Source organism: Sciurus vulgaris (genome assembly GCF_902686455.1).
Source record: "Sciurus vulgaris genome assembly, chromosome: 15".
Taxonomy (NCBI): domain Eukaryota; kingdom Metazoa; phylum Chordata; class Mammalia; order Rodentia; family Sciuridae; genus Sciurus; species Sciurus vulgaris.
The window spans coordinates 35,918,640-35,934,342 of record NC_136476.1 but is presented as its reverse complement, the minus strand read 5'-3'; the positions used below and the strand labels follow the sequence as shown (position 1 = coordinate 35,934,342).

Sequence of the window (15,703 nt, the reverse complement as noted above, 5' to 3'; positions counted from 1 at the left end):
ACTGAGACAAATCACATCTGGTTTCTTCATAATTTACCCAGTCTCTGGTATTGGCTATTAGCAACAAAAAATAGAATAATACACTGAGTAAAGCAGACTGCCCTTCCCAATAGTCAGGGCATTTGGTTGAAAGACCAAATAGAATAAAAACTGAGTGAAAAAACAATTTGATTCTGTCTAGGCAACTATTTTTGAGCTGGGACTCTGGTCATCTCTTGCCTTTGAACCCATTCTGAAACTTGTACTTGGACCTGAACTTACACTATCAATTTTCCTGTTTCTATAGTCTCACTCTGGAACTAAATCATAGGCTGTCTTCGATCTCCAGCTTCACAACTACATATCATGGATTTCTTGGCCTCCATAATTATGAGCCAATTCCTCCAGTAAATTATATATATATACATATATATATTTATACACATACATGTGTGTGTGTATACACAAATGTATATTATATTATACATACATACATATACACACATATATATACCATTGGTGTATATATGCACAAGTCCCTGGGTTTGGGCCCTAACACTAGTTGAGAGTGTGTGTGTGTGTGTGTGTGTGTGTGTGTGTGTGTGTATGTAAAGTATATATATCTAATCATGCATAAAGCATTGGACTTGACATAGAATGACATAAAACTATTGAGAATCAATTATATGACTGAAACTCAAATAGGGTATCTTCAAATGAAGTCTGCCATACTGAAGTCAGAGAAAAAATAAAAGTCTTTGAGGAGTTAAAGTATAGTTCTGTGATAGAGCCTTTGCCTAGCATGTGTGAGGCCCTGGGTTCAATTCCTGGCACTAAAAAAATAAATAAAAAACCAAACAAACTCTCAATGTAGTCACATAAAAACCGGTTTAATATGCATGAATGACTTCCTCTGTTGAAGTGAATTCACAAAGTACAATCACGAAGTATAAGCTCCTAAAGACAAACCAATAAGGTATAGGCTTCTTAGGACTTATGAGTGCTCAAATGTCACATGTTCTGAGACAAATTCAGTTGAAATGTAGAAAAAATAGGAAAATTTTTTTGCCACTTTGAATATGTAATTTTCATACAAAGGGTAACTTAACTGTAATAGCTAATTTGAATGGTTTGGTTTTATTTTTTGAGATGGGATCTTACTAAATTGCCCAGATTGACCTTGAACTCTCAATTCTCCTGCCTTAGCCTACTGAGTTTAGAGGCATGCACTGCCATGCCCAGCCTGTTAATATGATTTTTAACTCACTTTTATTTTCAGACATTTATCATATATAAAGAATAAGAAAGTCTTTTCTACTTGTTATAGTTCTTCATTTTTGTCTTTGAGAAACAATAAGAAATTTAATCCATAGTTTAAACCAAAATAATTTGAAAGTACTGAATATTTATTTTTCAAGTGACAAATGTTTTTCTATTATTTTATGATCCTCAGAAAATTTAAAATCAAGACCAGCTGATTCCATGCTTTTATACAAGTAATTAAATTCAGGAAAGAAAAATGATAAGCAGTAATTTGTGAAATGTTTGTTTACTTTGGTATAGTTTTATCTTTGCATGGTTATTATTAAAGATATGATTTAATTTTCACCTTTAGTTGTAGGGCCTTCTCTAAGTTTTCAATCTTTCTTTCAGCTCTTCTCAGCTTCCTCAGCTCCTCTGAGTCTATGAAAGAGCTCTTTGGGGACAAAGACCTTGAACGTTTCACAGGTGGTTCCTCGAGAATAAAACAAGGACATGGTTGAACTAGTTGAAACATCGGATTATGAAAGACATGCAAAATTAAAGAACCAGTAATTTTGAATACTAATAATGAATTATAAAAAAAATCCTGCATGGAATACAGAGAAATAACAAGCGGAATTACCACAGTGCTACCGCTAAAGGTTTCTCTGTGACTCGTTAATGAGAATATTCATTTACATTTACATTGTTTCTTTCAGAATAATGATGTCCCATTAGGGAAGACTAAAGGGTTATAGACTCAGAAATGCAAGAAACCTCATTACAAAGGAGGGGATAGAGGCTGGTCTAATTGCTCTATAAGGGTCCAAGGTTACACTTGATAGGACAACCAGAAACAAGAGGGAAAGGATTTTTTTCCCTTTGAAATAGTTTAACACACTGTGAAGTTGAAGGAACAATATGCTTGAGGAATATAAATACAACAGACAGTAGATCTTATACCATAATGACCATATGGTCATTAACTATAATGTGGCTAACTAGAGACAAAAATGTGTGTTTATATTATGTACAGCTTCATATACCAATCTGGAGAAGGAATATGTGAAAGCAACTATTAAGCTGGGCAACACAGTATTCATCCTTACAAAAAAGAAAGAAAATCTTCCTCAAAATACACCTCTCCTCTTATCAAAAACAGTAAAAAATCAAAGCAGTACATTTTTAAACTTCAGCAATTCAGCAAGAAGTCAAATTAGGCTCTATAATGATATATTTCAATTTTAGCAATATTTTCTTTCATTCAAAGAAAGCTTGCAAAACTACTTCAAAATGGTAAGAAATACATAATGCAGTTATGTTTTAGTAAATGAATAAAACTAATTCCTCTGAAAACTACTTATAATGTTATAGAGAGTAAGAGTGCTAATTAGAGAAACATTGGTCTAATTTTAAATGTTTCCTTTATTTTGATAGTTTGTTCTACTGGTAGGAAAAAATAGAAAGAACCAAAAATAATTATCTTCAAAGCAGTCTTTTACTTATAAAAAATATTCTTCCTCTAATGTTTATGAAATAAAGCATAAAATTTATCTAAATCTCCTTATGTTTAGGGAAACATTATTTCAACTTACCTAGAAATACCACAATTACAATATGATATTATGGAATTTTTATATTGGTCACATTCCGTATAATCTTTTGCAGTACAATACAAATACATAATGAATAGCAAAAAAAAATGAAAAGCTGAAATATTAATGAAGCATGCTATGTAAATATGCTAATTTTCCCTACTACCACCCTTTAAATACAAATATATAAGTGTACATATTAATATTAAAATACATTTATTAATTTATATTCTAAATGTATTATACTGTAAATATCAGAATGAAAAAATATTGGATATATTATTCTTTTAATTAAAGTTAAAAAAATGAGTAAATGAATATTAAAATAAACTTTTAATCAGATGAATATAACAGATGAGGGATACTTATCAAGACTTTTTAATATAATATTAATAGCAAAACAGATACACTAATAACATATTAGTATTGAATTAATTAATTTAGGAACGTAGTATCCCATTTTTGAAAAGGGGAACTCCCTTCTCCTCAGAGGCATTTTATCACACATTTGACATGTAATATTTGTTTAAAATTTGTAATATTTGTTTAAAATTTCCAGAAATGTAAGCAGAGAAGTACATCTTGTAAGTTGTTTAACTTCATCTCTTGCTAAGCCAGTCTCATCTTGATAAATTCACAAATGACAAAATGTCTCTACCTTAAGTTTTCCTTCAGCACTTGTCACGATGCTCTTCTCTGAGAAACTCTTGTTGGTAGATCTGTTCTCAGACAGCTTTTTGTTTGCTATTTTCAGTTTTTCCTGTAAAAACTCAATTTCAGACTTCTGTGAGACCATTAATGTTTCCAAGCTTGATAATGATGGCTGTTGAGATGACTATTAAAAAAAATTGCATGTATAAATACATGTATAGGTTTATATATTATCACATTTACAAATATAAATCATAAATATTCAGGGAAATTTTTCATTATAACAATGAACTATGAACTATAAGAGGCTGGGGACATAGTTCAGTGGTAGAACACATGATTAGCACGCACAGGGGCCTGGGTTCAGGCTCTAGGACCAAACATTTTTTTAAAAAGGGAACTATAAATAGCTAAACATTATTATTCTAGTAGAATGCCATTTTTCAATAAAATAATCAAGAGTCTATATAAATATTTTCATGAACAACACTATCATATACATGTGAAGGAGAAAAAAATTTAACTCATAGCTACATGATCCATAAATTCATCTGTAACAATCATCATCTCAAATTTATGATTAAACATGTATTTCCTCACCAATTATTCAATCTACCATCTGATAAAGTCATATAATAGCACAGAATACAAAGGTGGAAAAAGGAAACCAGTAATATTGTAAATCCAATTAGCTTTTAAAACTATCATAGTTTAATAATGACTTCTCAAGAACTCATGATATTTTAGAAGGCAATATTCTATTAAGCATTCTCTTTTGAAATTTATTTATGTCAGATAAAGTCATAATGACAAGCCCCAAATTTTAACAAAAGAAATCACAAGATTAACCTTGTAGGACATCTATTTATGATGAGTAGGATTGTGCTAATATACTGCTACCATTACCACTGTATATATATGATACAGTAAAAATGATGCATCTATGCTATTTCAAATTAAACACTTCCTTTACAAAAATATACAGAATCATACTGAAAAGAAAGTTTTTATTGATTGACTCACAAAAGAATGTCAGATCTTTTTAATATTATTAATATGGATCAAGTAGCCCTGAAAACATTTTCATTTAAAATAATAGAGTTCCAACTTCCTAAATGATTTTCCTAAGGAACATGTATAATAAGTTGGTTTGTATCAACAAGAATAAATGTTGTCTTCTTTCAAGTTTGCCTATTATTTTCTTTCTTTGGTGGGATAGGCAAAAGTTTCATAATTATAACCTATAATTTGAGACGAGGTGACTGCCTTTAATTTATATCATTTTATTTTCCTATTTACATAACCTGGTTTATTTTTCTGCCTTTATCCTTTGACTCTATTAAACATTTTCTTCAAAGTATTGTTTTTATTGTACTGTTATCTTAGATTACTCCATTACCTTGTTTGGAACATTAAAATACATAAAGCATTTTTCTTACTGTCAGACTAAATTATTTTGCAGTATATTTCCTCCCTACTTTTAAATACTGTCCAAATTTTGTTCTTTTATTTTTCCTGCTAGTCTATAATCAAAATTTTGACATCTACACATACTTCCTTTGATGAACTACCAAGCTAACCAATGTCAAAAGTTTCCTGCTCTTGTCTAGGTTTTCGTAAATAAAAAAACTAAAGACATACCAACATCATTTGCTAAATAAATTCTGTATCATTTGTTGAAGGTCAAAGAAAAATTTAGATTAACACAGAAGAAACATAATTTTAGTTTACTGGCATGTCCAATAAACAATCTAGTTTCTTTACAAAATGAATTACCTAAATCATCAATGAATTACAAGACTATAGTTAAGAATATAAGATAATTAATATTTTAATGAGAAGTTACAATGATAAATAAAATATTCATGCATAGATTAAATGTTCCAACAATTCACATTATCACTGAAATCAACACTTATTTATAATGCTATTCCTATTAATATTAATGATACTTATATTTCTAAAAATAAAGGATATTTAGGTAGAATTCTTCCAAAATTCACAAAGCAACATAAAGTACTATGAAAGTAATGATAACTCAAATTCACATAGGAACCAGAAAGAGTAGAAATAAATAATATGGTTGTATTTGTTTTTAAATAATAGTATTTTAATTCCTTCAGATATTTATACATGTTAAATCATAATACATTCTTCATTTCCACAAAGTAACTTCTATTGCTCCCATTTTCTTTTCTCTCTTTTATCACTTTTGATAGAAATATATTCACAAGAAGTAAATTTCTAAAATCAACCATTTTTAAAAAGTATAAGTAAAAGGAAGTGTCAACACTCCGTCTTATTGTTGAGGAATAAAGGGGCTATTTTTAGCAGTTCTTACTTTAACTCCAGTCAACTGTTTTCATAGAGGAATGTGGCCCACTACTGCTAGATGTACTGATTTTTCAAGAGAATCAAGGAGTTATGATTCCTAAGGGAAATCCCAATTCTTTAAAGGTTGGTTAGACCCAATTTCTGACATCTGTAGTTAGAAAACATGGTGATGGAAGTATAATCTGATACAAATTTCTAAAAACGTTTTGAAATATGTATCATAGCTAATGAAAATGTACATCTTTGACTTAGCATTCTAATTACTGAGAGCAGAGATGGAAAGATATCCATGATAAATTGAGAAAAGCAAGGTAGAAAAGGCGTCATTATACTATATAGATATAGATTGCACCAAACCTGCACAGGAAAAAAAAAAAAAACTTAAAATTACAGTGTTATTTCAATAAATGGAATGATTGTATGTGAATTATATTTTATACCTATCTGAATTTAACTTTTTTTGCAGTGAGCATGTTACTTAATGTGTTTCAACGTATAAATATTTGTTTTTCCTACAAATTAAATGGGTAAAAGTTCTCAGTAAAATTTTCAGTAGAAGTAAAGAAACTAAATTCTCTTCATAATATCATCACTCCGAGTTCCTACAGATAAGTTTGGAACTTTAAAAGAAACAAGCGTTATAATTTTTGTCCCCTAACCTGTTTTTTTAAATTAATGACTATTTTTACAACAGTTTTACATGTACAGAAAAATTTAGCTGGTAGTACTAGAGTTCTCTTATACCTTTCACTTCTACCCACCCAGTTTCCCCTACTATTACCATCTTAAATCAGTATATATGGCACACTGGTTATAATTAATTAACCTTTATTCATACATTATTATTAATTAGAGTCCATAGTCTACTCAGATTTTCTTAGTTTTTACCTAATGTTCTTTTTCTGTTTCAGCATCTCAACTAGAATTCATTACTATTAGTTGTCATGTCTCCTTGAGCTCCTCTTGGAAATACCAGTTTCTCAGAATTTCCTTATTTTTGATGAGCTTGACAGTATTTTGTAGGATGCCTCTGCTTTGCAATCTGATGTTTTTCTCATGATTACACTGTGGATGTGAGTTTTAAGGAGGAAGATAATAGAGGTAAAGTATCATTTTCATCACATGATATCACAAGTACTTTATTAGTTCATTTCCCATTGCTGTAACAAAACACCTGAAGATGGGTACTTTGTAAAGAAAAGAGCTTTATTTAGTACTCAGTTTTGGAAGCTGAAAGTCCAAACAATATAGTACCAATTTTGGAATGGGCCTCCTTGACTACAGGAAATCATAGCAGATGGCATCGTGGTGGAAGAACATGTGAGAAGGAAAGATCACATGATAAGACAAGCAAGAGCATGAGAGGAGTCCAGGTTGCTTTTTTTTTAACAACTCACTTTTTATGAACTAATTGAAGGGATTCCACAAGAACTAGACCAATTCCATCCAAGGGCAGTCCCCTCAATGACTTAATTATATTTCACTAGGTCCCACTTCTTAAAAGGTCTTACCACTTCTTAACTTCCCCACACTAGAGACAAATCTTATAACGCATGAGTCCAGTGGAGAAAGACAATAACCAAACCACAGCAGACATATATTTATCAATGTGATTTATGACTGTCAATATTGACCTTGATCACCTGACTGAGGCAGTATTTATCAGGTTACTCTACTGTGAAATGCTCCAACCTTATTTGGTTAAAACAAACAAAAGAAAAACTTGCTTCTTAAAACTTAATCCACATTAATATACACACACATATATATACAAATTTTTAATATTTATTTGATACTATGGATTGAAGCCAGGGGCACTTAACCACTAAACCACATTCCCAGTCATTTTTTTATTTTTTAATTTTTTGTTTATTTTGAGGCAGAAGCTTGCTAAGCTTCTTAGGGCCTATTTAAGCTGTTGAAGCTGGCTTTGAACTTGTGATCCTCCTGACTCTGCCTCCCCAATAACTGGGATTACAGATATAATTTTTAAGTGTAAATAACATACATATGAAGATATATATCTATTCCTATAGATCTATGTATATTTTTGTATATCTCTGTTCTTTTAAGGGTTGTTTATACCTCTAGCAAAACCAAATTACCCAATACTCCTCTCTATACAAGTTCATTTTATTACCCTTAAAATCCTACAACATATTTTAAAAAACTAACTTTTCTTGCTAATGATTACAATTTACAAATTTTTCTCTAATATTAAAAACTCTTGTGTTCCTTTTTAGTTTACATTTTTAAATATAATGGTATGGTGCTAGATCATTGTTAATTTGATAAGAAATGATCAGTGGAGTATGTGTCTAAAGGCCTCTGATAGGGAATAATCATCTTAATACATAACTTTCTTTTGGGGGGGGATGCTGAGCATGCATTCTCAGTCCCTGTATAACATTTTTATACATTTCCCCATTAATTAAAAGATCATATAAAAGATATAGAAGTAGGTGAGGACCCATTAAGTATTATGCCAATTACTACCTAAAACATGATATCTAGTCTTATTGCATTAAACCTAATGAACAGTGTATGGTATTACAGTGGAAGATGACTGAATATTGCTTGATAAATATAAATATGACTCATAGCTATAATAATTAAAAAGAATAGTATGTTAAATTGTTTTATCTTATTAGTAAATTTTAATTAAATGCTTATTTCCTCCTATATTTAAGTAATTACTCCTTCAACATACTAGCATTTAGTGAAAAGTATTTAGTTCCTAGCATTACACACACATTATTTCACTTAAGAAATTTATAAATTCCAAACATATCAACACAGAATGCAGTCCACCACAAAACAAAAACATTTCTAAAGGATGTTATTTAGAAACAAAAGAAAGTTTCCCTAATAGAATATTTCACTAAAAACCAAGTACAGTTCAAGTGTGTATATATGTGAGTGCAGGTGTGTGTAAAGTGTTTGTATACTTCTAAAATATCTAATACACACACACACACACACACACATCAGAGAAACTGACAATTTGAATAACTGAAAAACAAATCCTTTTGAAAGACTACAGAATAAAATTTGTATGTTCTATATCATATTTTATATATACCATATATATAATTTCATATGTCATATATATGACTTTCTTATGAAATACCTGAATCTCCGCAGGAACGTGACATTTTGCTTTTAGAAGAGCAAAAACACATATATTGCCAATTCATAAAACAAACACTGTTAGCTGAATCATCCATAACTTGAAAATGGATGACTTTAATAATAGTCATATATTTTTGAAAAGGGGGGGAAATAATGAACATGATATTATAGATTAAAATGGCCTTATCATAAAGTTCACAAATGAATTAGTGTACCAGTTTAAATTTACACCTCACTCTTAGAAAGACCACTATATTGAGAGTTGTTTAATACTAGCAATTTTATCTAGCACTTTCTTTTCAAAAGCATAAATATTTATATTTCTTCTATCCACTCACTTTTAACCCAACTATCATCAGATTGCATTTAGAGATCACAAAGTAAAATAATTATGTAGGTAAAACTTAAAATATCAATACTGTCTCTCATAAATACCATCCAAATCTACAGCAAAATTCAAAACTATAGTCAGTCAAATTTAACTTCCCCTTTTTATTTAAATACTTCTGTGGTACAGTCAAGTTAGTGAAGAGCAAAATAAATGGGAAAATTAGTTTCATAACTTTAACTCCTCACACAGTACACAGAATGTAACACTGAATAGGTTATACATGGATGTTTTATTGCTTAAACTTGAATCCAGTGAATAACAACAGCATCTTTATTAGGAAAACTGAGCAATCATAAGCTAAGTATTTATTCTGCAGTATGTAAATATTGCACTGCACAGACAAAAATTAGTGATATTTATATGTCGCAGAAGAGTGTTTAGAGCGTTAGCTCCATAATACATTCATCCGCTGTAGATTTCAATCTGAAGAATAAGCTAATCCTGGATGTATTTAAAAACTAAGAAAATATTCATTTTCCTATAGATAACTTTTTACCTTAAATAGCAAAATGAAATACATTCATGTTTTTCTCCAATATGTTAAATAATCCTCTTCTTCCAGAATTTGCTAATCTGAATTATTTAAAATCTATGCTAATAGTATCCTAAAATGAATTCTAGATTCAAGAATTAAATTTCCCTATGACTTTTGGGTACAATCCATTACTTATTATAATACATACTCTTAAAGTTTTTTAAACACTTAACACTTATGTCACCAGTTTAAAAAAAAATCAAAATTTGTGCACTAATGTGGTATAAGCAAGGGACTATGCTTGTTATGCATTATCATCTCTATACATTAAAACCTCAATCATACTCAAACAAATTCACTAAAGTGTGGTTTTCAATCTGCTAACTATGCATTCCATAATAGCCTGTAATTATTAAAAACTGACAAGAAAGCTACGCCACCTGTGTTTATGTGCAGCCAGGTAATGAAAAAAACAACAACGCTGTCATCACCTCTCAATTCCTGATTGCATTATCAAAACTGTAGCCGAGTTTGGCATCTGGGTGTGACCTTGTTAACTGCTAGGGTAATTAAATTTATTCTATTGGGAAAAAGGATGATAAATTATTAGCAAGAAGATTTTGTTCACATTTTATTAAATTGGCCTGTCAAAGGGTTGGCCAAATTATCAAGGGCCTCATTTATTGGAGGCCAGCCATATTGCCACATCTGTTACAATTATTTATAATTTCAGCAGTTGAAAACCAACTGAGTTAGGCATCCGCCATGTAAAGTAATTTACAAATTATCTGATGAGGGAGTGTTTTAGCTTCTCCCTCATTTCTAGCCAGCAGAAAGCCGCGCTGTAATTACAGAACACGATTAGGTTCTTTGGGGAACTTAACTTGCACTCATAGCCATAGTAAGATGCAGCAAGAACATATGGAGGAGCTTGTGCTTCTACTCCCTGAAGCTCGTGACCCGCCTGCCGCTGAGCCCTTGAGTTGAATTTGAATGAGAGTGCCATGGCTAATGTTCTACACATGCACCATTTATGCCACAAAACAAATCGGATCACTGTTAATTATGAAGCAGCTATAATCAGGCCTTCACATCTGTGTAATGTGAAGCGCAGTAGGCTGTATTCCAATAATGTATGACTACCTTTGGGTCGCAAATTGCGAGCCATATTGCCTCAGTAGTAGTTACTGAATTCAAAGTAACTCCTTTGATAAAAGCCCATCACATGGATATTTTTATCCAGCTTTATATGAAAAAAAGTCAAATCCACAAGCCTTTCTTTATCAGCTATTGACCAGAACAGTTAAAGCATATGGCACAAGTTCATTAATGAACAACACAGAACACTCTAATTTAATGAAACCACTTGAGCCATAAAAATCAGATTTAGTTAATTCCCTCTTTCCCATTTTTTTCACATTTAGTCTAAACCTATGATTCTACTTAATATCACAAGTTATCAAAACACAACACACTTTTTTATAAATTTATATGGAATATTAAAAGATCTTACCTTGTATTTCAAATAACCTTTAGAATGAATGGCTTTAATAGGTTTTATATTTTACAAATTGAATTCTATCACAAACCTGATATATAAAATCATAAACTATTTGTTTTTAGAAAGTGAACCTTACCAGCTGTATTGTAACAAAAAAATACTCTTTATTCCATGAGAAATTTTTCCATGTAAAGACAGCTAAACAAGCTGCACCCAGATGGCAAACCAGCTACAGTTTAATTAATCCACTAAAAGCCATTCAGATTTCAGTAAGGGTAATGTAATTTTGAATAATAGTAGGGAAAAAAAATCACTAAACATTCTTAAGTTTTATTATAGCGGCAAGAGAAATGCCACTATAGAGTAGTTAAAGTTGAGTTGCAGTTTCCATTATATATGCTAAAAATCTAGATTTTAATATCTTGGGCTGTTTTGTTCTTGAAACTTGAAGTAGGTTTAAAATATCAGAATATCTATTGGCAGCTATACTTATTTTTCATGTAAGATAATGGAGTTGTGTGGTTATAACTAGTTCAAATTTTGTAAATATAATGCACAAAGAGCTTTTGAAAAAGTTCAAGATTTATAAAAGATAACTTCAATTTCTTTTCTTAAAAAAACTCCACTTATCAAAACTAAAAAAAAATCCTAAAACAATTTATCAAAGCTAAAAATCATATTATTTTTATTGTTGTTTTATTGTTAATTAAATCTGAAACTATCATGAAACCAATTTCCATATATTTATGTAGCCATGTCTACATATATATCAGAATTTAAAATGTTAATAAATGTAATTAAAACAAGTAACAAATTACAAAGCAGTTTTCATTTAAAATAATGCTATAGAATAAGTCAATTTTTTTAAAGTTTATAACTTCAAAACTCATTAAATATGAAATAAAATGAAATGCATAATTTTAAAGCACATTATTTATGACACCTTGTTCTAATATATTCAAAATTACTTTGATCCTGTGACAGAAAGGTACCTAATGTAAAAGATTCATATTCTTCCATGTTGAAATGAGAAAAGTGTAATAGAAATTATAAAGTAAAAATCATAAAAAGTAAATAAAAACAAACCAATTATTAACTCTTGTATATTTCTCAATTGCAATATGACAAGACTAATCAGTATTCTGAGCCCTAGTTATGCTATTGTAATCTGATTTCCTCCCTGCCAAAGTAGAAATTAAATGACTTTAATTGATAACAAATAGTCACCAGCAACACCAGCCCCTCTGATTGGCAAAAGAAAACGAAGTTTACAACCACTGACATTTTTTTTTTTTCTCCTTTGGTTTTTGGAAAATTGTACAAACTGAATCCAGTACTGTTAAAGAAAAGACAGCAGGACAGGCACAGTGATGCACACCTGTAATCCCAGTGAGGAGTGCAAATTCAAAGCCAGCCTCAGCAACTTAGCTGAGGCCCTGTCTCAAAATCAAAAATAAAAGGGCTGGAAATGTGGTCCAGTGTTTAAGCACCCCTGGGTTCAATCCCTGGATGCCTCTCCTCCCAAAAAAGAATAGACAACAGAACATTTTAGTCTACATGTAACTATTTCTCACAAACAGATAATCCCTTTCAAAAGCTGATCCTATTCTTCCTACTTCCTACATAGTCCAATTATTACAAAGAATACTTAGTGATTATGAGATAAGTTAAATAGTTTTAGAACCAGGATGCATTTTTTTTTCATGTCTTCATTCAAAGAGCACTCACTGATCTTAGAATATCAACTACTAGAAAAAGCAGTAGGAATAAAACAGATAAGACATCAACTTTCCTTGCCCTCATCTAGTTCACAGTCCAGAGAGAGAGGGAGAAAGGGCAATAAAGTTAATATGTGCTAATGCATGAAAGAACTCAAGAAAAAGGATTCAGGAAAAAGTTCTCAATGATTATTCTAGGATTGAAACTAGAAGATCAAGAAAATTTTACAAGTAATCAAACTGAAAATATCTGTGATAAACATTATGCAGAATTCATTGCCCTAACATGTATCTAAAAGGTAATATGTATCAGTAAGCAAACAGGATAAAAATACAAACTAACAGAACATTTACCAAATTTTTTTTTAAAAACTGTATGAAAAAAGTGAAAAACCTCACTAATTTACAATGAGATGAAAAATAAAAGAATGAAATTGTTTTGAAAAACAAAATGTTGATTTTAAATAATAAATACTTGCAAAGGTATGACAAGTGGGCAATCTCATACACTGTAGAAGAAACAATACAACCTTGATGTACTTGAATATTGTTTAACATGGAATACTCAAAAACCTTAGGTTCATAGTCTTTGACAACTTTAAAGAATTTTTCTTAAGGAAACAACCAAAGATGAACATAAATACATGAATAAAAATGTTTACCATGGAATAAGAAACAGAGAAAATAGAAAAAAAATTAAAAAGAACTAATATAAGTTAAAGATCTCAGAGTAGGGAAATGTTTATGTTCAAAAAAAGGTCCTTTCCTAGAGTATTAAGTAGTTAAAAAAAAAAAAAAAAGACTTCAAATATGTTAGATCATGTTATAAGGAAGCAGGATACAAATATACTATATGACTCTAATTATACAGAATACACATTTCCATTTAGTTGGTACTCTTTTTACTTTGGGTCTAAGTCCACACATTCTTTAGGTCTTCACCAACATCTGGGGTTGAAAGAGGGTCCCAGCACTAGGTAGAGATCTCTCTATTCCTATTACAATGCCCTGTCATCATCATCATCATCTGCCATGAATTCATTAGGACTAATCTTATCATCCCTTTTGTTCCTATTTATATGAGTTACCAAAAAGAGCCCTAACTCCTGTCAATTCTTATGGAATTAATCATACTCTTAATGCTAGCTGTGAATTACCTTTTAAAAGACAGAAACAAAAAATAGCAAGAACAGAGAAGGTGTTTGTATATTTTATGTCAAAATGTCCAGGCAGATTTCGAAAAGAAACAAAAACACAAAGAGTATTCTGTCACCCTCCTACACTCCATTTTACCGTTTACAATTTGACATGGTTTGAACACTCATTCTCTATTCCATGTCCACTCAGCTCTTTATATTTTCCATCATGATGTGTTTCTGCACTGTGTTCTGAGTAATTACATCAGTTTTATATTTCAGGTTTCTAATTCTCTCTTTAACCCAATAACTTATTATATGAGGCATATTTACCAAGACCAGGTAGACAGTCCAAGAAAGCAATGTAACAGACCAATATTATTTATAAACACAAGCTTAAAAAAACAAATAAAATATCAATAAAAAAAACTAAAGCATGGGCTGTTGTGGCTCAGTGATAGAGTGCTTGCCTAGCATGTGGGAGGCACTGGGTTCAATTCTCAGCCCTGCATAAAAATAAATAAGTAACTAATAAAATTTTTTTTAAAAAACTAAAGCAGTATAAGTATGAATGCCCAAGAATAAAAAGATTAAACATTTGATAAAATGTATGACCTATTCATGATATTAGTTTATCAGCTCATTAACCTGATAAAAGATTATTAATATGAAATTAATTATAATTGTTCTCCATGATGAAATATCAGAATTCCCTTTAAATTAGGAAAAACATAAGGACACCCACTCACTACTTCCTCTCAACTTTTGTCTAATGAACTAAATAGAAATTGGTTAAAAAAAAAAAAAATTAGAATTTTAAGAAAGAAACAAAATGGCCTTCATTTGCAAAAGATATAAATATCTACATAGAAAACCCAGGTGAATTTACAGAGAGAGAGCGAGAGGGAGATATTAGCAAAGTGGCTAAATATATGCTAAACATTTTTTAAAATTGAACTGTAATTCTACACAAAGAAACAAAAAATGTAACAGAAATGCATGTAATTAAAATGCCAACAAAAATGTCAGCTACTAAGAGACAAAAGTAGTAAAAAGATATGTAAGACTTTGTAGATAAAACTATAAAATTTTATTTAAATACATTAGAGAAGACCTAAATTTAAGGAGACAAAGAATTTCATAGATAAAAAAGACTTATAATAGTAAAGATGTCAGTTCTGCTCAGAGTAATCTGCAAAGGTTTTGCAGGTAAACTGATGGCAATTTCTTCAATATTACATTGAAGAACAAATGGTAAACAAGATACAAAATGCCACTGAAAAGTACTAAGGTGAGGATGCTTATCAAATCAGTTATTAAGGTGCATTATAAAGCTACAATAATACATAAGGTTGATGTCTCAAAGATTTAAAAAAATTACCCAATACAAATGAATACAGGGTCCAGAAATAAACCTACACAAATATGAACCATATATACATGCAATAACAAATATCACATCTGGCACTATGTATTACTGAGAAAAAGTAATTATTTGCACAACAAATAGTACTTAGACAAACAAATATCCAGGTTTTTTTAAAAGTTA

At 30.3% G+C, this 15,703-nt stretch overlaps 1 protein-coding gene across 15 annotated transcripts in view; it reads right to left on the bottom strand.

Annotated features, from left to right (window-relative positions):
- The window catches only part of CNTLN (centlein), a 376,749-nt gene that overhangs the window by 176,961 nt on the left and 184,085 nt on the right, over window positions 1-15,703 (bottom strand). For 12 of the 15 annotated variants that reach the window (XR_013759643.1, XM_079113162.1, XM_079113161.1 and 9 more), the window contains 2 exons: window positions 3,475-3,651; window positions 1,589-1,714 (listed from right to left, as the gene is read on the bottom strand). Coding sequence is in view for 11 of the 15 variants with exons in the window: in XM_079113162.1 (XP_078969288.1) it covers window positions 1,589-1,714; window positions 3,475-3,651 (303 nt within the window). In the remaining 4 variants the exon portion in view is untranslated. Of the gene's footprint in view, window positions 1-1,588; window positions 1,715-3,474; window positions 3,652-6,689; window positions 6,867-15,703 lie in introns of those variants that run through there. The other 3 variants (XR_013759642.1, XR_013759641.1, XR_013759640.1) reach the window with 3 other exon arrangements.